The 23448-nt window shown below is 44.6% G+C and overlaps 2 protein-coding genes across 2 annotated transcripts; both read right to left on the reverse strand.

Annotated features, from left to right (window-relative positions):
• Window positions 1-289: 289 nt before the first annotated feature.
• Window positions 290-20527, reverse strand: LOC139152871 (vomeronasal type-2 receptor 26-like). Its single transcript, XM_070726644.1, has 7 exons — window positions 20502-20527; window positions 12365-12656; window positions 11679-11804; window positions 11318-11450; window positions 8913-8929; window positions 8800-8857; window positions 290-1194 (listed from the first exon to the last, which is right to left on the reverse strand). The coding sequence occupies exons 1-7, from the start codon at window positions 20525-20527 to the stop codon at window positions 290-292; spliced, it is 1557 nt and encodes a 518-aa protein (XP_070582745.1).
• A 476-nt stretch (window positions 20528-21003) lies between these two features.
• Window positions 21004-21954, reverse strand: LOC139153486 (vomeronasal type-2 receptor 26-like). The gene has a single exon (XM_070727908.1). The coding sequence runs from the start codon at window positions 21952-21954 to the stop codon at window positions 21004-21006; it is 951 nt and encodes a 316-aa protein (XP_070584009.1).
• Between the last annotated feature and the right edge of the window lie 1494 nt (window positions 21955-23448).

The following is a 23448-nucleotide window of genomic DNA, read 5'->3' on the forward strand; positions in this document are numbered from 1 at the left end:
ACTCACTCCCACACACGCACCAGTTATAGTCTGAACCGCTCCTCAAACAGGAGACTGATACAGAATCATAGTGTTGGAGGGGACCTCAGAGGCCATCTAGTCTGACCCCCTGCTCAAGCATGAGACAGATACAGAGTGATAGAGTTGGAGGGGATGTCAGAGGCCATCTACTATGAACCCCTGTTAAAGCAGGAAACTGAAACAGAATCATAGAGGTTATGAGAACTTGGAGGCCATGTAGTCCAACCGCCTACTCAAGCAGGAGACCCACAGAAACCTAAGACATAAATCAAGGTTTTTTGTGCCCCATTATATTATCTCGGCAATTCAATTGGGGCCTCAGTAGGATAATGTAGCATTTGGGGAAAAATATGCAAACCAAGAGACCAGCCCCAGAGGCCAAGATGGAGAAGATCTCTACGGCCACCATGGACTTCCCCTTAGTGCTCAGGTAGGTGGGGAGGAATGTGATCCAAACACTGCAAAAGACCAGCATGCTAAAAGTAATGAATTTGGCTTCGTTAAAGCTATCAGGCAATTTCCTAGCCAGAAAGGCTATAATAAAACTCACAAAGGCCAGAAAACCCAGGTAGGCTAGGACTGTGTAAAACATTGAAACTGAGCCTTCCTGACATTCCAAGATGGTCTCTCCTTCCAAGGAGTAGAAGTCCAAGTTGGGAAATGGGGGAGAGGTTATCAGCCAGATGGCACAAAGAACTGCTTGGACCAGGGGACAGGCTAAGATAATGGAATTGGTCAGTGGTTTTCCTAAGAATTTCCTTGCCCTGTTTCCTGGTTTGGTAGCCATGAAGGCCAGAACCACCATGACTGTTTTTGCCAGCACAGAGGAAACCGCAAGAGAAAAGAAAATGGCAAAAGCAGTTTGTCGGAATAGACACGTGAGCTTCCTGTGTTGACCAATGAAGAAGAAGGAGCAGAAGAAGCAGAGCAGGAGGGAGACCAGGAGGATATAAGTGAGATCTCGGTTGTTGGCCTTGACTATTGGTGTTTCATGATGTTTACGGAAAACCACCAGGACTGCAGATGTGTTCAGAGAAAGGAAAAGAGCTAGAGAAGCCAAATTGTATCCGAGGGTCTCTTGACAGCTGAGGAAGTGGATCCTTTTGGCAATGCATTGGTCCTTCTCCTTGTTGGGATACTTGTCTTCTGGGCAGGGGTCACATTGGGCTGCATCTGAAATGAAGAATTTTTGTGTAAGGATTTCAGCATCATCTGTCATTATCCCTTTCCAAAGATTGACATGACTGTCCCCTTTTTGCTCTGGCCAACCCACAAACTAAATACAAGAAATATACAAATTCCATTGACTTTTATTCACTGCCAATTCACTTCGATCATTAGTACTTCAGATTGTTGAATGGAACTTAATATTAAAATAGTCCTTTATATTCATATGAACTGCCTGAATTTCATGATTTCTTCATGCTTGACAGGGTTTTGGTTAGAAAGATGGAAAATGCTGACAGGACAGTTTCAATAAAGTGTGCTAAAGCTTGACTCTCATATGCCACTCTTTCAGAGATTTGACAGGTGTTTTTTCTGTTGTGACCCATACAGTATGCCCTAAAACTAGCCTGCATTATATATATCCGAGTTTGCGGAGAGGGGCGGCATATAAATCCAATAAATCTAAATCTAATGGATGTGATTTTTCTCTTGCTCTAAGGATCTGGTCATTACCTTGCTGTGTCACATCCTGTCCCCCCACCTCGCAGCTCCAGTCCAAAGTGGGAGGAAGCAGGGGGTTGGACTTGATGACCCGCATTGTCCCTTCCAACTCTAACAATAAATAAATAAATAAATAAATAAATAAATAGATAGATAGATAGATAGATAGATAGATAGATAGATAAACAAATAGATAAACAAATAGATAAACAAATAGATAAACAAATAGATAACTAAATAGATAACTAAATAAATAAATAGATAAATAAATAAATAAATAGATAAATAAATAAATAAATAAATAAGTAGATAAATGAATAGATAGATAGATAAACAGATAAACAAATAGATAACTAAATAGATAACTAAATAGATAACTAAATAGATAAATAAATAGATAAATAAATAAATAGATAAATAGATAAATAAATAGATAGATGGATGGATGGATGGATGGATGGATAGATAGATGAATGAATGAATAAATAAATAAACCCTTCTCCCTTTGCTTCTGTTCTCATGTGGGATGGGTGGGGGCATGGCAAGACAATGTAACTGCCTTCATGACACATTTGTGCATAAGGCAGTATTCACTTCACAGAATGCCTGGCCGGTGCTTCACTCCCCGGCCTGGATTTGCTGCAGGGCCAGGAAGACACGGCCCTCCGGTGTAGCTGCCATCTTGGGCCGAGATCTCGTGATATTTCGCGAGATCTCGGCCATTTCCAGAAGCATCGGCCATAGCCGATGACATTGTCGGGGGCGGAGCTTGCCAGCCCTATAAAAAGGGCTGTGCAGGCTTGGGGCCTCCTTTTCGCCCCGACGACAACAGAGCAAATACCCGGCCAGGGTTCGCTCCTTGCCCTGCGATCATTTTGAAGCAGCCTCATGGCGTCGGCCATGTTAGGAGGCTGCAACCTTCAAATGAGGTCTGGTTTGGAGTCGCAGGGGGGGCGGAGAGCTTGCTGGACCCCCCCATTGGTTACAGGGGGGAATCTTCCCAAGCAGTGGCCTTACCCCTCTGGGGGGGGGGGTTTTCCCCCTTTTTGGCCTTGGGTGGCCTGGTTTGGGGGGGTGCGGCCTTGTAGGCCTGTTTTGGGTCTTTAGCCTTTAGGCCTAGTGCCCAGTGGCGAGCTTTCTGCTTGCAAGTAGGCTGTTTTACCTGGCAAGTAGAAACTCTAGGAGCAATCCCCATTGAGCAATTCCCATTGAAGGTTTTTTTTAAATTTTAATCTAATTTTACTGCTGATTCCTGTGTTCATGGCTCCCAAAAGGCAGAATCCTCTACCCCCACCGGTGGAGACGGGGGCACGTCCCAGGAGGGCCCTGAGACCTTCAGCTCGGGCCCGTTTGGTCCAGGAGGACACTCCCGCAGGGGTCAGGAGGGGGGGGGCAGAATGATGGGTCCCCCTGTAAATGAATCTAATATGCCTGCTCATTCTTGGTGCAGGATCATCGAGAGGCTGGATGATCTGAATGCACGCTGGAGATCGGTGTACGGGCCTGGAGGCACCATTCCCTCAGCTCTGGCAGCCCTTGGCAGGCCACCAGGTGAACCAGCAGCCCAGACCGGGCAGATGTCAGCGACACCTGGCTCAGTAGGAGCTGGGCCTTCATGGATGGCTTCTACCGCTTTGGGGCAGGTGAGACTGCACCACACACAACACTCATACCGCCCCTCCCTCTGACCGGGCAGGCCATTGTGCCACCGGGTTTTGGGAGTGGGGTCAACTCTTTGGGTAGTTCAGCCATCACCTGTAGTCAGATATGGGCTTCCCCCACTGCTACTGCGGTGGCCCAGGCCCCTTTGACGGCTTCAGTGCCCTCGACAGGGTCAGGGGAGGCGACTGTGGGGGTTCCCATGGTCTTAGACCCTTTGGCCGCTGCTCGGGCAGCTGCCATTCCGTGGGGGTTACCCTCCACACCTTTGGGTTTTCACCTTCACCCCACTGTCAGGGAACGTATTTGGAAGGGAGAGTATGTAGATCTTTTCTCCTTCCTTAACAGGGAAGTCCCTAAGAAGGAGAAAGAGGATGAGGCTAAGGTGGATAAGCCCAAGAAGGTCAGGGTTAGTAGGTGCTTCAGCTCATGGCTGTATGCATACCTGACATATGCTTCAGTAGTGATATAGAGGGAGCCCACCCGGGCTGCCTATATGCTTAAATAAATTGACCTGATTACCCGTGCTCATTTTGAGTACAAGGGCACAGTGTGGCGCCACTACGATGAGGCCTTTAGGATGCGGGTGGCATTTGAGCGCACGCTCCCTTGGGACGTGGTTGTCACCGATTTGTGGTTTAACGCAACCCACATGACCCGGGCCGGGGGTGGCGACCGCACGGACAGCGGTCACTACGTGGAGGATGAGCTGGCGGCGTCGCCCGCCGCCCGGGCAGCTGGGGGAGGTGCAGCGAAAGCTGCCCCTCTGTGCCATGAGTTTGCAGCCAAGGGGGCATGTTTTCGTCACTTATGCCGATTCAGACACGCGTGTGGGAACTGTGGGGGCTCCCATGCCTCTAGCGCTTGTACCAAGCCCAAAGGGGGTAAGGAGAGGAAGGACGGGGAGCAGGCCAAGCGCCCCCCACCTGCTGGGGGAAAAGGGTCCCAGCCCAATTAGGCTGGGGGTGCTAGAGGAATGGTTGAAGGGGTATCACCCTCGTGGGAGAGCGGCTGCTCTCTTACAGGGTTTTACCGAGGGTTTCAGGATCCCATATGTTGGGCCTAGGAAGGCCTTCATGTCTGACAACCTTAGATCGGTTGTGGGTCATGAAGACATTGTTAGGGCTAAAATTCAGAAGGAGGTGGCCGAGGGCAGGGTACTGGGTCCTTTCCTGTGCCCGCCCTCGCCAGCTCTTCGGTTCTCCCCCTTAGGGGTGGTTCCCAAGAAGGCCAGCGGTGAATTTAGGTTGATTCACCACTTGTCCTTCCCGAAGGGAGAATCAATGAATGACTTCATTCCTGATGAGCTTTGCTCAGTCCGCTATGCATCCTTTGACGTGGCGGTGGCCATGGTTAGGAAGTGTGGGGTGGGAGCCCTTATGGGTAAATGCGACATTAAGTCTGCATTCCAGCTCCTCCCCATACTTTGATGACTTTGAGCTCCTGGGCTTTCACTTCGAAGGTGGCTTTTACGTAGACAGAGCATTGCCTATGGGCTGCTCCATATCTTGCTCCCTGTTCAAGAGCTTTAGCACCTTCTTGGAGTGGGCACTCAGGAGGCGCTCTGGTCTGGGTTCGGTCATTCATTACCTCGATGACTTCCTTTGGCGGGGCCTGCGCATTCAGAGCAATGTTCTGCCCTGATGCTGGCCTTTGAAGCCCTTTGGGCTCAATTGGGGGTCCCTTTGGCCCCTGAGAAGACTGAGGGCCCCGCCACCAGGATTACTTTTCTGGGTATTGAATTGGACTCAGAGGAGCAATCTTGTAGATTGCCCCTGGACAAGCTGCTCAAGATTCAGAGCAAGCTGGACATAGTGTTAAATAGCCGGAAGGTGACCCTTCATCAGCTTCAGGAACTCGCCGGGCTCCTTAACTTTGCCTGCCAGGTGGTGGCTCCCGGTAGGGCTTTTTCCCGGAGGGTATATTCCGCAATGAAGGGGCTATGTTTGCCCCATCATCGTACCCGCCTGAGCGCTGGGGTAAAGGATGACCTGCGCGTATGTTGAGTCTTTTTGGCCCACTTCAATGGTTGTTCCTTCTGGAGGCACGAGCTTCTTTTGGAAGCTGAGTTGCAATTATGTTCAGACGCCGCGGGGACCTGTGGGTTCGGGATTATCTTAGGCAACCAGTGGTGCCATTCCATGTGGCCTCCGGAATGGAGGGCCTCTTCCCTGGTCAAGGATTTGACCTTCCTGGAGCTCTTCCCACTGATAGTAGCTTTAGAGCTGTGGGGAGAGCAATTTAGAGACAAAACCATGCACTTCTGGTGTGACGACTTGGCAGTGGTCCACATTGTGAATGCCCTGTCATCTAACAGTGACAGGGTCATGCAGCTTGTCCGCCATTTTATGCACAGGTCGTTGTCTCTAACTGCCCTGTTTCTGGCTCGGCATGTCCCCGGGCTAGATAACGGGATCGCTGACGCCTTGTCCCGTGGTCAGTTGTCCAGGTTTCGGACCCTGGCGCCGTGGGCTCGTGCGTCGCCGGAAGTCTTCCCTGACCACCTGTGAAGCCTGGGCGGGCTCATGAGCAGTGGAGGATGGAAGCAGGCAGGGCCATGGCCCTCTCAGTGGCACCAAGCACCTTGAGGGCATATCAGAACTCAGGTAAGGAGTTTTGGGACTTCAGGCAAGTCAGGGATTACCCTCACATTTGGCCCTTCCCAATAGATCACCTCATGGAGCTCTGCATGCTGCTTCGACAGCGCGGTTTTGCAGTTAGAACCATTCGGTCCAGGTTAGCAGGCCTGGCCTTTCTCTCTAAGGCCAGTGGCTTTTTGGATGTTTCTTGTGACTTCCGCATTTGGAAGATGCTGGAAGGTTGGGTTAGGGAGCAGCCTGCGCCCCCAGCGGACAGTAGACAGGCATTAACTGTACAGCAGCTGTCCCTTATTAATCAAGCTTGGAACAGCCTGTGCGCCTCTCTGTACGAGACCCGCCTTTTTCAGGCGGCGGGCAGTGTCATGTTTTTTGGGGCCCTTCGAGTCAGCGAGGCTTTAGCCTCATCTCAGGGTGACGGGTCTCTCCGCGCTTTTCAGTTTTCCAACCTGCATTTTAGTGAAGGGGGCTTCTCCCTTTTGGTGAAACAATCTAAAACTGACCAGTTATGTAGGGGTGTCAGGATAGAGTTGACGGCAGCCACCAATCAGTCTGTGTGCCCGGTGGCAGCTCTTTCTAATTTTTGCAGTCTCAGGGGGACAGGACAAGGGTACCTTTTTAAACACCAGGATGGTACCCCGCTGACCCGCTATCAATTTTGGGCTTTAGTGACTAGGGCTCTAGTCAAGATTGGCATTGACCCCACCGGCTATGGAACGCATTCGTTCCATATAGGCACTGCCACTAGTGCAGCAGTGTCTGGTTTCCCGGGTCATAGAATCCGGGAGATTGGCCGCTGGCAGTCAGCGGCCTATTTGGGTTATGTACGGCCAGCTGAGGTAGTAGGGCAGGATTTCACGCTAGGTAACCTTTCTCTGCCCTCTTCTAGATAGTCCCGCCAGGGCGAGACCGACGGCATTGCTGTGCGGCCACAGTATGGTCTTTTGGGCTGGCCGCTCTGCAGCAAGAACCGCCGTGGGGACCCAGCTGTCCTTGGGCCGATGGGTCAACATCGTCTGGATGGGGAGAAGAGGCCTGCGGTGGGAGGGGCTTCTTCCACTGCTCCTGGAAGGGCGGCACGGGGTGGCCGCACCCAGGTGGTTGGTCTTGCACCTCGGTGGCAATGACCTGTCTATGCTTGAGGGTCTGGCTCTGATTTTCCAGGCTCGCGAAGACTTGCGTATTCTTCGCACTGCTTGGCCAACCACGCAAGTGGTCTGGTCTGAGATCCTCTTGAGGATCGTTTGGAGGGACGCCATTTCCCCTAGGGCCATTCACAAATTCAGGAGAAAAGTGAATAAGGCTATGGGTAGGCTGCCCATCCCCACATCACCATAGATCAGCCGTGGCTTTACCGGGCTGATGGTGTTCACCTGTCAGAATGGGGGAACACCATCTTTTTACAGGACCTGCAGCGGTCACTGCGCGAGCTGGTGCAGTTAGAGGGAGGAGTCGGGGGGCCAAGATAGAGATCTGACCCCCACTCCGTGGCAGGTTAGGGGCGGAAAACTGGGTGGTGTTTAGCAACTGCGTGTTCTCAGTTGGGCATCTTTGGGGATGATTGACAGGTTCTCTCCAAAGGCTCATGCTGCTAACGGCCTGAGCAATTGGGGGGAATTGGGGGGAACCTGTCTTTGGGTCCCGCCCATTTCTTTCCCCTTGTAGGGGTTAGACGGCAAGACTTCCCACATGCAGGTGCATGGCAGAGATCCAGGTGAGGGTGGGGCCCTTCACCTGGATCAGCATGGAGCTACGCCCATAAGTTGCCCCGGAAGTTTTTCTGACATCATTTTCCGCCCTGGAAGCAATTGTTTGACCCTGCAGGTCCTTGTTAGGGTTATAGTTAAATTTATGCTAATTTAATGAATAAATTATGCAAATGTAATTAACAAAATGACCCATTTTAAATCCATCTCTTTGTGTCCGTGTCGTTACTCCGCCTCTGCTGCAAACATAGAAGATTGACAGCAAAAAAAGACCTCATGGTCCATCTAGTCTGCCCTTATACTATTTCCTGTACTTTATCTTAGGTTGGATATATGTTTATCGCAGGCATGTTTGAGTTCAGTTACTGTGGATTTACCAACCACATCTCATGGAAGTTTGTTCCAAGCATCTACTCCTAGTAAAATAATATTTTCTCACATTATGTCTGATCTTTCCCCCAACTAAACTCAGATTGTGCCCCCTTGTTCTTGTGTTCACTCTCCTATTAAAAACACTTCCCTCCTGAATCTTATTCAACCCTTCAACATATTTAAATGTTTTGATCATGTCACCTCTGCCCTTTTTGTCCTCCTAGTGGTTTAAATATGTCAAACATTTAAACATGTCAAAGGGTTAAATAAGGTTCAGGAGAGAAGTGTTTTTAATAGGAAAGTGAACACAAGAACAAGGGGACACAATCTGAAGTTAGTTGGGGGAATGATCAAAGGCAACATGAGAAAATATTATTTTACTGAAAGAGTAGTAGATCCTTGGAACAAACTTCCAGCAGACGTGGTTGGTAAATTCACAGTAACTGAATTTAAACATGCCTGGGATAAACATATATCCATTGTAAGATAAAATACAGGAAATAGTATATGGGCAGACTAGATGGACCATGAGGTCTTTTTCTGCCGTCAGTCTTCTATGTTTCTATGTTTCCAAAACAGACCCACAAAACCTAGGTAGCCATAGCTTGCTGGGTAGGTTATGCAATTTGGTGGGGGTGATGTCAAGTTGGCCATGCCCACCCAGTTTTTGTGTTTTGTTTTCTCTGAGAAATGGGTCCAAATGGTTCTTTGACTTTTTAAGGTTGCCCAAACTATGTTCCAGATCCTGGAAGATCTGCATATGAAAAGAGCTCTACCTGTCTGATTTGAGATGGTTCCTTCTGGACAAGGGGCACATTGGTAGCAGCAAGTGGGCTGGCCCTCTGGAACTCATCTCCTCTCTCCTGCATGGCACCTCTTCTTGCCACACCTGGCAAAGGGCACCTTCTAAAGGAGAAAAGAGAATTGTTAGAGGTGGCCTGTGCAATAAAGATCCTACATTTATTCATTTCCATATTCCTCTTTTTCTGTTATGAATGTTGTCATTACAAATAGCTCATGAAGTTCTAAAGGATCCATGAAAAGCTCCTGGGAGATTAAGGCAAGTGGCACTAGTGACTCACCAATGGATGCTAACATTTGAATCTTGAAACTTCAAGTACAAAGGAAGTTTTGCTCTATTAAGTTACAACTTTGCTAAAACAAAGAATGATGAAGATCCAACTGAACAGGTATGATCTGTGGAAATCTCTGCCTGATCTAATAGCATCCTGGTTTCGAGCAGAATTTCTTCTCATTCTAAAGGTTAGACCTCAAATTTGTTAACCTCAAATGCAAGTAATTCACCCAATTCAAAAAGGCTTTTCAGCATCTATATACCTGTTTTCACCTTAGAACAGATGTTGTAGCTATGCTGGCTGGATACCTCTGGGCGTTTGAAGTCCACAAGTCTTAAAGTTGCCATGTCTGCCTCAGAAAGATATTCAGCATCCTCAGGAGAGAGTGATGCTTTTCCTGAATTTACATTTCCTTCCAGCTCACCTTTGAGGCCCAGATGATCCCATCAGAGGTAATGGTGAATTCCTGGCTTGGGGCAGCCCTGGGATTCCATTGCCCAATTTTCTCAGCCACAAAATATGTATTGGGGTGGACAACCCAGTTGACGATATCATAACGAGCAGTTCTCAGTCCATTTTGTGACAAGAAGATTTCATAGGATATGTTAGGATGGCATGGCATGGCATGGCATAGCAGAATAGAATGGAATGGAATGGAATGGAATAGAATAGAATAGAATAGAATTGTTTATTGGCCAAGCGTGATTGGACACACAAACAATTTGTCTTGGTGCATATGCTCTCAGTGTACATAAAATAAAAAGATACATTTGTGAAGAAGCATGTGGTACTACACTTAATGATTTTCATGGGGTCACATAAGCAATGACGAAACAATCAATATAATAAAAATCTTAGGATACAAGCAACAAGTTAAAGTCATACAGTCCTATGTGGGAGGAAAAGGATGATAGGAAAGATGAGAAAAACTAGTAGAAATAGAAGTGCAGATTTAGTAAAAGGTCTGACAGAGTTGAGGGAATTATTTGTTTAGTAGAGTGATGGCGTTCGGGAAAAAACTGTTCTTGTGTCTAGTTGTCTTGGTGGGCAGTGCTCTGTAGCGACGTTTTGAGGGTAGCAGTTGAAACAGTTTGTGTCCAGGATACGAGGGGTCAGTAAATAATTTCCCTGCCCTCTTTTTGACTCGTTCGAAGCAGGAAGGAACATAGTGCAACTCTAGTGATTTGTTGAAGATTTGGGTGAAGATGGGGGCCAATTAGTCAGCACAGACTTTTAAGCAAACATGAGTTAACTTCTCTGGGCCTGGTGCTTTTCCAGGCTTCTGTCTGTGAAATAGATCTTTCACATAATAATAATAATAATAATAATAATAATAATAATAATAATAATAATAATAATAATTTATTAGATTTGTATGCCGCCCCTCTCCGAAGACTCGGGGTGGCTCACTTCCTTTTCTGTGATCACTAGGGGTTGTAAACCCAATGGGATGGGTTCAGTTGTAGAGGATTTGGCTGTTGGTGTTTCTGGGATGGAGCTTGTGCAGATAAGTGGTTGTGGTTTCTTTTCAAACCTGCAGTAGAACACATTCAGGTCATCTGCCATCTATCTATCTATCTATCTATCTATCATCTATCTATCTATCTACCTACCTACCTACCTACCTACCCCCACCCACCCACCCACCTACCTATCTACCAACCTACCCACCCACCCACCTATCTACCCACCTACCTACCTACCTAAACCACCCACCCACCCGTCCACCCGTCCATCCATCCATCCATCCATCCATCCATCCATCCATCTATCTATTAATCTATCTATCTATCTATCTATCTATCTATCATCTATCTATCTATCTATCTATCTATCTATCTATCTATCTATCTACCTACCTACCTACCTACCTACCTACCTACCTACCTACCGACCTACCTACCGACCTACCCACCCTGGTTGATATGATTTCAAGAAATGCATATGAGAAGCTTCTTCTCTACTGATCGGTGGACTGGATAAAATGTCGCAGAGATTACCTGCCATGGCTCCACATTTGAGATCCTTTTTCCAAGCTTCAGCATAGCTGGTTGTGCTCCTGATCCATAAATTGCATGCAATGCGTGTGCCACTACATAAATGGCATTGTAGATACTGTAACTTTCACCTGTCATGCTTATTTCAAAAATAAAATCTGAAATATCTCGTAAATCCTCTTTTCCTGTACATTTTTTCACCTCTTTTCGAAGAACCTCACCTGGTTTGAGGATACGGCAGCCAAAGATTACTTCCCAAAATTCCTGCAGAATGGTGTCCTCTTCTTTGATCAAATGGTATAAAGACAGGAGGAAATGGCTGAATTCTGAAACATCCCCAGTGTTTTCCCTAAACTGCAAAGCCCCATGCAAAGGTTTTACACTTTCAGAAGGGTCTCCTTGCATAGTGAATTTCCAGTGAGAAGTTAGGATCCAAACATTTTGAAGTGGTATTTTCACATATATTACAAAAACTTTTAGAAGTGTCAAAAATTTAACAGTATCAGTGGAATCTCCAAATAGAATAATGACTTCAGCTTTCAATACAATTTTCAAAATGAAATTCTTTATTGCAATATTTACGTCCTTAGTGTTCAAACCTTCAATGAAGGCCAGGCAGATCTCCTTCTCCTTCAGCATTGGCATCAGAGTTGAAATGAAATGTTCTGCACTGTCATCTTCAGAGGTCCCCAGCCCAACCCAGTTCCACTGGAAATACAGGAGCAGTTGAACTAAACCCACACACTCTGAATAGTCAGGGGGATTAATCCGGAAGAAAGAAGGATAAACTGGTCTGTATTCCGGAGGAAACCCAAAGCCAACACCGAGCTGGAGAAAGGGAGATTTCTCTTTCAAAACAAAGTAAAGTATTGTGCTGACTTTACATGTTTGTTTTTTAAACTTACCATTCAGGCAGACCTGGTTCAATTAACAAGCTTAAGTTTCTTCTCTTCCTAGGAAGAATACTGACATATTTTGTCTGGTTGTGACATGTCAAAGAGAATAAATAGCTAACCTGATAGAGGTAATAAATTGCACTGAAATGCTGGCTAAACATTTATGAAAGTCAAAAATTCATTCATCTTGGCAAGTAGACCAGTTCAGAATTACTTCATTATCAGTCTGTTCGGGTTATATATCTTGACATATAAAATATAAAAATGAATTCAACTATAGGATATCCCCTTTGACAACATCATTTTCATCCTGGACTGTCTGTGTTTCTGTTCTTTTTCTACACCATTCGATATCCAATGGATCCCCCTTACCTGTGGGACCTTGTAGATGCTGAAGGTGGAGGCCATCTGCCTTGAGGATGTGGGGTGGTCACCTCCAATGACAGAGATCAGAAGGTCCTGCCTGTCACATTTATAACCCGGAACCATTTGGCCCCATGTAGAGAGCAAGGAGAGGCTGATTAAAGATATCATCCTTTTCCTCTGATCATTGTTGCAAATCTGAAAGCCAAGTGCGACGTTGGGGAGGAGAACCAAATCTTTGTTGATCTCCGTGACAGCAGACACTAAAGCCAGGAAGTGCTGGTACTTCTTGTCTGTGGGTCTGTAGTAAGGAAACCATTGGGAAAATAACAGAGAAGAAAGTGTGTAGTCTAGCCATATTTTTGATGTTGTATAGCAAATCCCATATTTTATTAAAATTGTATGGCTTAGTGACACAGGAGAAAGGCAAGCTGTACCATTGGTTAATTGCTCTCACCATTACGAAATGATTTCCTTAGTTTTATGTTGCTTTTCTCTTTGTTAGGTTCCAAAGATTGTTTCTTACCTTGGCCCTTTGGAAAATAGTTTAATTCTTTTGTCTTTGTAGAAGCCCCAAACCCTAACCCCCCTCCTTCTTTTCATTAGATGAAACATGACCCAATTCCTTGTAAGTTTTAGCCTCCAGCAGTGTTCCCTCTAATTTTTTTGGGGGGTGGGCGGAAAAGTATAGTGTCTGAGCGGCAGTCCCTTTGGGACTGGGCGGCACAGAAATAATAAATAAATAAATAAATAAATAAATAAATAAATAAATAAATAAATAAATAAATAAATAAATAAATAAATAAATAAATAAATAAACAAACAAACAAACAAACAAACAAACAAACAAACAAACGTGTTTTGCCTCAGAGAATTTCAAAATAAAATACTGTACTGTGTGTCTATAACAGTGAGCTCATAATAGGGCAACTCTATCAATATCAAAATGCCACTTAAATAGTTGAGCTAGTTTCAAACTAGATTTTGATTTTCTTTCTCTCTTCCTTACTCCCATTCTTTTCCTTTTTCTTTTCCTTCCTCTCTTTTTCCTATCTGTTTCTCTCTCTTCCTCTCTTCCTCTCTCTCTCTCTCCTTCACTCTCACTCTTTCCCTCTCGGCTTTTGGGCAGGTTTGGAAAACTCTGAGTTGATTATGATTTTTAAGTGAGCGATTGCTCACTGCTCAGCTTAGAGGGAACTATGGCCTCCAGCCACTTAATCATCTTTGTTGCTCTTATCTGCATACTTTATAGTGTCTCATTTCCCCCCTTATTGTGATAACCAGAACTGGTCACCATAATACAAAACTTACTACAAGGCCAGACAATGAAAAACTATTAAGCTTTTCTATGAATTTTATACTATGACTTTCTACCCAAATGAACATTGTAAACTTTTTTTTTAACCCAGCACAACTTCAGATTTGTTGTTCCTCACTTTTTATGGGGTCTATGATCATCCTGATATAGAATATTGAAATGATTGAGCATTTGAGCCTGCTTTATGATTAAAGGCAAGAAGTACATTAGGACATTAGTGGACCAGGGATTTCTGAAAAGAGGCCCTGAATTCTGAGTCTGCAAGAAGAGCGGTCTATAAATCTAATAAAATAAATGAATAAATAAATCCTTGACACAGCAAATAATTAATGCATTTTTCCCTGCCAGGTGAAACTTACAAAGTAGTATAAGGAAGCCCGAATGGTTCCTTCTGAAAATTAGCAAGGGTGGAGTCCATAAGAGTCCTCAGAGGTAAATTCACACCAATAATGAGATCACCAGGTCTGTAATAGTGCTCTCTTCCTTTAGGCTTGAACAAATTCCTCAACACACATACAGTTTGCCTCCTCTTAGCAATAGTTGGAGAAAAGAGGCAGAAGAGCAGCAGCAGGAGAGGCAGCCCAGTCATTCTTATCCCTTCTAAATTATAAACCAAGGTTCATGCAGAAGCTGAATTACATGCATGAACAAAGCAGAAAGCAAGGACAGCTGAGTCTCAAGAAATCCAGGAAACACTCTTTTCAACACAAATCAAGGTAATTTCACAGATCCTGCCACCTAGTGGAGAACATTGGAACATGTTTTCAAAGCAGGTTTTATCCTGAAATAATTTGAGGGACAGAAATCCAGAGGGATACATTATGAATTACTCTTATGATAATTGCAAAGGGAAAGAATTATCCTATCCACTCAGCAATATATTTTATTTACACACCAGAATGAGAAAAACAAGTTTGTCTCCCTTGTTGTTAATCCCTAGTGCAGATAGATTTGAGAATCAAGGGGAAGTTGGGTATTTGACATTCATGAAACTGAACTGCTGGAAAAGAAGATGGAGTTTGACCTGAGCCATAGTTTTTTTTAATAGTATTGAGTGTTAATGGGGCATAGTGGCACAGGACAATAAATTGTATTCTAGTAAGTTTCAACAAGCGTTCCCAAATTTAAATGAAATAACTGGGTAGGGGATGAAATTAGAAATTAATTTCTTCCATAGAAGTTAAAAATATAAATAGGAAAATCTCTCAAGATGTTATACTAATTTAAAATACTTGGACCCAGTATTTGGACCCTGTGTTCTGCTATATTTTGTTGATGAAGCAATGTTTTGTCCTACTGCATGAAGTGTTTTGAATATAAAGGAACTCTCATATGTAACCCTAGCAAAGACCAAATCAGCCATGGATGCTTGGCTTTCCAATATTAGGACTTAGAGAGTTTCAAATATATAAACAGGAAAAAAAAATGTTGCTTAAAATTATGACTGCTCAAGATTATGAAATTTTGGTGAAAACATCACATTTAAAATGAAGTGACCTTTAACTTAATTTATTTATTTCTATTTCTATTTCTATTTCTATTATTTCTATTTCTATGCCGGCCCTCTCTGCAGACTCAGGGTGGCTCAGAGCAAATGGATACCAAAAAAAAATATATATATATATGGAAGAAATCTAATTTTAAACAATTCTAGAACCCAATACTTTAAAAACAGTCATCCACATTCATTCCATATATACTGGCCAGAGCTAACACTCAACTGCCCCAAGCCTGCTGGCAGAGATTATTTTTAAGGCCTTGCAGAAGGCCAGGAGGGTGGAGGCATTATGAATACCTGGCAGGAGCTGATTCCAGAGGGCCGGGGCCGCTACAGAGAAGGCTCTTCCCTTAGGCCCACCAGGCGGCATTGTCTGGCAGATGGGACCTGAGAAAGGCCAAATCTGTGGAAACTAACTGGCCTTTGGGATACTTGAGGCAGACGGTGGTCCTGTAAGTAATGTGGTCAGAGACCAATGGGCAGCCAATGCACCATGCAGAGTGTGGAGTGTCATGGACATATAAGATTTTTAGATTTATGTGGGAAATATAAATCTGAAGAACGTATTTTTTAGCATCTCTGGTGGACTTGGAATAAAAGAGAAATGCTGGGACCAATTCCATGGAGGGCTCGTTTAAACCATGAAAGCCCAACTGTCAGATCTGCCATCAAACCACTTCAGTCATGTTTCTGGTTGCATTGATATCAACCTGCCATAAAGTCTGGTGAGGGGGAATGGGAGGAGAGGGAGGGGTGTGTGACAGGAACCAAATGTGCCGTCCAGAGAAAGATCCAAGAACCCAAGCCTGGGGATGGAATGTGGAAGAGCTATGCAAAGAAAGGCCAAAATGCATTTGGGAACTGTTATCAGAATAAGTAATCTGAAACTTATTGGTCATCACAAGGATGGAGGGGGTGGGTGGGTGGTGGAGGTGAGGACTTGAGTGAAGGGAAAATTAATAGGACTAAGATGGAAACCCTCAGACCTCTCTTTGCTATGCTGTAACTGCTAGGTTTCAGTAGCATATACAGTGATACCTCGTCTTATGAACCCCTCGTCATACAAACCTTTTGAGATACGAACCTGGGGTTCGAGATTTTTTTGCCTCTTCTTACGAACTATTTTCACCTTATGAACCTGCCACCGCCGCTGGGATGCCCCACCTCCAGACTTCGATTGCATGTGATGCATCTGTTTTTGCACTCCTGGGATTCCCCTGTGGCTCCCCTCCATGGGAAACCCACCTCCGTCCTTCCGTATTTTTGCGATGCTGCAGGGGAATCCCAGCAGGGGAATCCCAGCATTGCAAAAATGGGCACTTCATTGGCAACAGAAGTCCGGAGGTGGGGTTTCCCAGCGAGGGAAGCCTCAGCGAAACCGCAGCATCACAAAAACACCAAAGTCCAGAGGTGGGGTTTCGAGGACTTCCATTGCCAGTGAAGCACTCATTTTTGCGATGCTGAGATTCCCCTGCTGGGATTCCCCTGCAGCATTACAAAAACATGGAAGTCTGGAAGTGGGGTTTCCCATGTAGGGGAGCCTCAGAGGGATCCCACCAGCACAAAAACGGGGATTTTGGCTGGGAAAAGTGGTGAATTTTGGGCTTGCATGCATTAATCGGTTTTCCATTGATTCATCTTATGAACTTTTCACCTTACGAACCTCCTCCTCCCGGAACCAATTAAGTTCATAAGATGAGGTATCACTGTATTTCGTTACAAATGGAGTTCAGGGTCTTTCTTTCCTGAACACTCAAACTGGGACAAGTCAGACATTAAGCAGCAGCAGTCCATTTTGGCCACAATTGTAGAGTGTGAAAGTACACAGATCCTGCTTTTCTTATGCAGGCCCTGTACTGTAAAAAATCAAGTTCACTGATGTTCCCCAAGCTATTTTCAGAAGAATTTCTCTGAAATGTATTTGGTCCCAATTTTATTGGTACCATAATTGTTCTTCTACTTAGCTGAAGGCTGTGTTGAATTGCAAATGAAAAAAAAAGGAAGCCTAGATAAAAACTACTTTCCACATCCCCATTCAGTTTAACTCTCCATGCATTTCCTTCCATTAGGCCATAATTAGGACCAAAAAATTAAACCACCTCAAAATAATTGTTTTTCCTTTGTTCATGTTCTTTGGGGGGAAAGTCATCAACTTCCTCTAAGAATGACTTTCTCAGTATCCGGGTTCGTATCTCAAAAAGTTCATATGATGAGGGGTTCGTAAAACGAGTTTTCACTGTATTTGTTTTTTCTTGAAAGCTTATTCCTCACTAAATATTATTGACAATGTTTCTCAGATGTTTGCACATCTAATAATTCTCCCAGCCATTAAATTTTTATGCCACTATCATGATACACAAATTCATACACCTACTCTTAGTCTGAATTTTTATAGGCAGACTTTGGGTATAGCTCTTCTGCAGCTCTCTCTGACAAAGGTGTCTTTTCAATGGCTCATTCCATTGAAGGGATCCTTGGTACTATCTGAGTTTGGTTATTTTCTTCCAGGCATTTCATTGCCTGAATCAGATAACATCATCAGTACTAGCTCATCAACTCTAGCATTAATGGAGATACCTATTTTGGATAAAGAACAGCCTCCATTAAATCATCCAAACTCTGAGAGCTCCAAGGATCCCTAATTTCAACCCAGAGCTACAAATATTCCCTTTTATTGGGCACTCCATTTCTCTGCCAAATATGATTATCTTAATGTTTGGTATATATTTATTATGTATGTATGTATGTATGTATGTATGTATGTGCATATATATTTATATACAGATAGAGACACACATATATTATATATAGTATATTGCATATATAGAAACATAGAAGTCTGACAGCAGAAAAAGACCTCATGATCCATCTAGTCTGCCCTTATACTATTTTCTGTATTTTATCTTAGGATGGATATATGTTTATCCCAGGCATGTTTAAATTCAGTTACTGTGGATTTATCTACCATGTCTGCTGGAAGTTTGTTCCAAGGAATTATTACTCTTTCAGTAAAATAATATTTATTCATGTTGCTTTTGATCTTCCCCCCAACTAACTTCAGATTGTGTCCCCTTGTTCGTGTGTTCACTTTCATATTAAAAACACTTCCCTCCTGAACCTTATTTAACCCTTTAACATATTTAAATGTTTTGATCATGTCCCCCCTTTTCCTTCTGTCCTCCAGACCAGAGGTCCCCAACCGCCGGTCCGCGGACCGGGACCGGGCCGTTGGGGTTTTCCAGCCGGTCTGCGGCGCCGCTGCCCTCCAGGCAGAGGACATTATGCAGGACAGGGTGGGGCGTCGGGCAGGGCGGGGAGAATCAGGAGGCTCCTTTGGCGGCTAGGGGCTGCCTGGCTTTGTGATTTTGGCTGGGGGGGAGTTAGGAAGGTCCTACTTCTCCCCCCCCAGCCAAAAACTCAAAGCCTATCTGCTGGATACGGGCGATGAGTGGGACGAGCGGCGCCGAAGCCGGTGGCTGTGGCAGCTGCTGCAAGAGGCTTCCGTGCCGCTCGTCCCACTCATTGCTCCTGAGGGAACGGGCGAGGGCGTCGGAGACCCAAAGCCCATCCTGCGTGGAGGGAGACGGAGCCAAGCGGGGCCACCCGGAGACCTTTTCCCATCTTCTTCTCCTCGCTCGCTCCCCTCATAACCATCCCTCCAGCCGCCACAGTTCATCCGAAGCGGGTGCCCCCACTTGCAAGATCTCGGATCGTAACGCGCGCCGAAAAGTGAGTCTTTCTCTTCATGTTTTTCTCCAGGCGAGGGTCAAAAGAAAACAGCAGCCGCCCCGCTCGCGGGGGGATGCCCGTTCGTAGCTACGCCAGCCCGCCAAGCGTCGAGGGGGCTTCTGAGGCTGAAGGGAAGCGCCGGAATGCCCTTCCCACGTTTAGATTGCTTGCCATTGGAGGAAACGGAGGAGGCGGCGGCGGTGGGGCGCGATCGCCAAGTTTCTGGAGCGAGGAGAAAAGAACCGCTTGAGCTTTGAAAAATAAAGAAGGGGGGTTATGGTTGGCGCTCGCTGATTTTATTATTATTATTGTTTGGTGGCTGAGTCTATTGAAGCCTCCCTTGAGTGGAAGAGATGGGGAGAAAGAATCCAGCCTTTTCCCATCTACGGGGTTATGTTTTTGTGTGTGCGTGTGTGCGCCCGCGCGCGCCCCGGGCAGCCAAAGAGCCTCTGTTGTTAAACTCTCCCGAGAGCGGAGAGCCTCTTGCAGCAGCTGCCACAGCCACCGGCTTCGGCGCCGCTCGTCCCGCTCATCGCCCGTATCCAGCAGATAGGCTTTGAGTTTTTGGCTGGGGGGGGGAGAAGTAGGACCTTCCTAAGTCCCCCCCCAGCCAAAATCACAAAGTCCCCCCCCAGCCGCCAAAGGAGCCTCCTCATTCTCTCCGCCCTGTGGAGAAGTGTGGAGGGCTGCGTCACTAAGCTACACCCCTCCATAACCCCCCCCATATGGCCAAAGCCCCCCCCCCACCGGGCCGTGGAAAACTCATCTAACTTAAAGCCGGTCCCTGGTGCTAAAAAGGTTGGGGACCTCTGCTCCAGACTATACAGATTGAGTTCATTAAGTCTTTCCTGATAGGTTTTATGCTTAAGACCTTCCATCATTCTTGTAGCCAAGCATCCTACTTGCTTTCCCTACCACCTGACTGCACTGTTCACCCATTTTGAGACTGTCAGAAATCACTACCCCTAAATCCTTTTCTTCTGAAGATTTTGCTAACACAGAACTGCCAATACAATACTCAGATTGAGGATTCCTTTTCCCCAAGTGCATTATTTTACATTTGGAAACATTAAACTGCAGTTTCCATTGCTTTGACCATTTATCTAATAAAGCTAAATCATTTACCATATTACAGACGCCTCCAGGAATATCAACCCTATTGCACACTTTAGAGTCATTGGCAAATAGGCAAACCTTCCCTACCAAACCTTCCCCTATGTCACTCACAAACATATTAAAAAGAATAGGACCCAGAACAGACCCTTATGGCACACCACTTGTAACCTGTCTCTGCTCAGAATACTATATTATATATTACATATATTATTACATATATTAAATTATGTATTATAAATACATAACACAAATATGTATTTATGAAATATATTGAACATTGGAAATAACTTGAGTCCTTAGAAAACATTACCTTTATATACAGACATATGCCTTTATAAATTACAAATGTCTAAGCATTTTCTGTAATTTTGCCTATTACATCTTTAAAAAAAAACAATACAGCAACCTATAATTGTGTCTTCCACCCTATTTAATAATGAACAAGTCATGATTTACTTTATTAATTCTTATACCTTCTTCCTCACTTTCCCACCCAATCTTTCTTCTTCATGATAGTTGCAATGGATAAAAAGATTAAACATTCCAAAGCTAAGAAAATATCAGTTGATATCAATTTCACATCATCTACTTTATACATAAATTACATTTCTGTAGTTTGTTAATAGAGAGTAAAAAATGTAGCTCATTTAAATTTAGAATGCTCTAATGAACAAATTAAATGAAAAACTGAGTAGGAAACTCAGCAAAGCCTGAGGGATATAGGCAAACAATCATGTTTGAAATGTTAGAAACATTTGAAAAACTCTCATGTCTAAAGTAAATGAAGCTGAAAACTAATATGCATTTCTTTAATATATATAAGCTGATCACTGGACCTCTTTGTGACAATTGGTATTTGAGTAAAATGAAAGGGAGTGTGATCATTGCTGATTAACAGATACATTATCATTAGAAATAACACCAAATATAAAAATATTCCAAAGTCAAAATAAAGTTCCCTGTCCCCACAGAAACCCAAGACATTAATCAGAGTTTTTTGTGCCCCATTATATTATCTCGGCAATTCAATTGGGGCCTCAGTAGGATAATGTAGCATTTGGGGAAAAATATGCAAACCAAGAGACCAGACCCAGAGGCCAAGATGGAGAAGATCTCTACGGCCACCATGGACTTCCCTTTGGTGCTCAGGTAGGTGGGGAGGAAATTGATCCAAACACTGCAAAAGACAAGCATGCTAAAAGTAATGAATTTGGCTTCGTTAAAGCTATCAGGTAATTTCCTAGCCAGAAAGGCTATAATAAAACTCACAAAGGCCAGAAAACCCAGGTAGGCTAGGACTGTGTAAAACATTGAAACTGAACCTTCCTGACATTCCAAGATGGTCTCTCCTTCCAAGGAGCGGAAGTCCAAGTTGGGAAATGGGGGAGAGGTTATCAGCCAAATGGCACAAAGAACTGCTTGGACCATGGGACAGGCTAAGATAATGGAGTTGGTCAGTGGTTTTCCTAAGAATTTCCTTGCCCTGTTTCCTGGTTTGGTAGCCATGAAGGCCAGAACCACCATGACTGTTTTTGCCAGCACAGAGGAAACCGCAAGAGAAAAGAAAATGGCAAAGGCAGTTTGTCGGAATAGACAAGTGAGCTTCCTGGGTTGACCAATGAAGAGGAAGGAGCAGAGGAAGCAGAGCAGGAGGGAGACTAGGAGGATATAGGTGAGATCTCGGTTGTTGGCCTTGACTATTGGTGTTTCATGATGTTTACAGAAAACACCCAGTACTGCAGATGTGATCAGAGAAAGGAAAAGAGCTAGAGAAGCCAAAGTGTAACCCAGTGTCTCTTGATAGCTGAGAAAATGCATCTTCTTTGTAATGCATTGGTCCTTCTCCTTGTTGGGATACTTGTCTTCTGGGCAGGGGTCACACTGGGCTGCATCTGAAATTAAGAATTTTTGTGTAAGGATTTCAGCATCATCTGTCATGATCATTAACCCTTTCTAAGGATTGACATGACTCTCCCCCCTTTTTTACTCTAGCCAACCCACAAACTAAATACATGAAATATGTAGATTCCACTGATTTTTATTCACTGCCAACTCACTTCTATCATTAGTACTTCAGATTCTTGAATGTAACTTAATATTAAATATTAAAGTCCTTTATATTCATTTGAACTGCCTGAATTTCCTGATTTCTTCATGCTCAACAGGGTTAGGGTTAGGAAAATGGAAAATGCTGACAGGACAGATGTATGTATGTATGTATGTATGTATGTATGTATGTATGTATGTATGTATGCATGTATGTATATGATTTGTATTCTGCCTCTCTCCGAAGACTTAAATTATCGAGGAGCAGAGAAATGTTTTGTTGGGACAGGACAATGCAGATCCATAAACTGACAGTTTATAAAGCATATTGATATTGTGTATTCCCAACATAAATGAAAAAATTAATTACTTACTCAATGATTTCCTAGACCAGGAATGACCAATCCGTAGCTCCAGAGCCACATCCTGCTCTTTGGGCCCCCTGCTGTTGCTCCCTGCCCCATTACTGCAACGCTCTCTACATGGGGCTATCTTTGAAAAGTGTTCGGAAACTTCAGATCGTGCAGAATGCAGCCACGAGAGACATCGTGGGGCTTCCTAGATTCGCCCATGTTTCTGCAACACTCCGCGGCCTGCACTGGCTGCCAATCGGTTTCCGGTCACAATTCAAAGTGTTGGTAATGACCTTTAAAGCCCTACATGGCATTGCGCCAGAATACATCCGGAACCGTCTTCTACCGCACGAATCCCAGCGGCCGATATGGTCCCACAGAGTTGGCCTTCTCTGGGTCCCGTCGACCAATCAATGTCATTTGGTGGGCCCCAGGGGAAGAGCCTTCTCTGTGGCGGCCCCGGCCCTCTGGAATCAACTCCCCCCAGAGATTAGAACAGCCCCCACCCTCCTTGTCTTTCGCAAATTACTCAAGACCCACCTCTGTCGCCAGGCATGGGGGAGTTAGGATATTCCTTCCCCTAAGCCATTACAAGTTATGTATGGTATGTTTGTATGTATGTTTGGTTTTTATAATAAGGATTTTTAGTTGTTTTATTAAATTGGATTGTTACATGTTGTTTTTTATCATTGTTGTTAGCCGCCCCGAGTCTGCGGAGAGGGGTGGCATACAAATCCAATAAATAATAATAATAATAATAATAATAATAATAATAATAATAATAATAATAATAATTGGCTGGGAAATTCCTGAGAAAGTAAGGGCAATGGTGTGGATGGAGATGTGGTAATTGTTGATTCAAAGGCACTGGATGAGGAACATTGTCATCTCTGTAAAGGCTTCCCTTTGGTCGACTCTCCTGTCCCTTTTGTGACTCCATGGGTAGCTATGGCGGGGCCAGGAGTCTGCACATCCATGGAGAGACCCCAAAGTGAGTACCAAGTGCAGCAAAGTTGCCTGTGGAGGGCAGGCA

Source organism: Erythrolamprus reginae, chromosome 1, assembly GCF_031021105.1.
Source record: "Erythrolamprus reginae isolate rEryReg1 chromosome 1, rEryReg1.hap1, whole genome shotgun sequence".
NCBI lineage: Eukaryota > Metazoa > Chordata > Lepidosauria > Squamata > Dipsadidae > Erythrolamprus > Erythrolamprus reginae.

Bases quoted from the DNA above. Each gene is read 5' to 3' on its own strand.
- LOC139152871 (XM_070726644.1), bottom strand. From the start codon at position 20,527: ATGAAGAAGAAAGATTGGGTGGGAAA. The intron at 12,657-20,501 runs GTGAGGAAGAAG...TCCTTACTACAG, and splicing joins AAGAAAGATTGGGTGGGAAA to ACCCACAGACAAGAAGTACC. The intron at 11,451-11,678 runs GTAAATATTGCA...GGGGCTTTGCAG, and splicing joins AAGGTTTGAACACTAAGGAC to TTTAGGGAAAACACTGGGGA.
- LOC139153486 (XM_070727908.1), bottom strand. From the start codon at position 21,954: ATGACAGATGATGCTGAAATCCTTACACAAAAATTCTTAATTTCAGAT.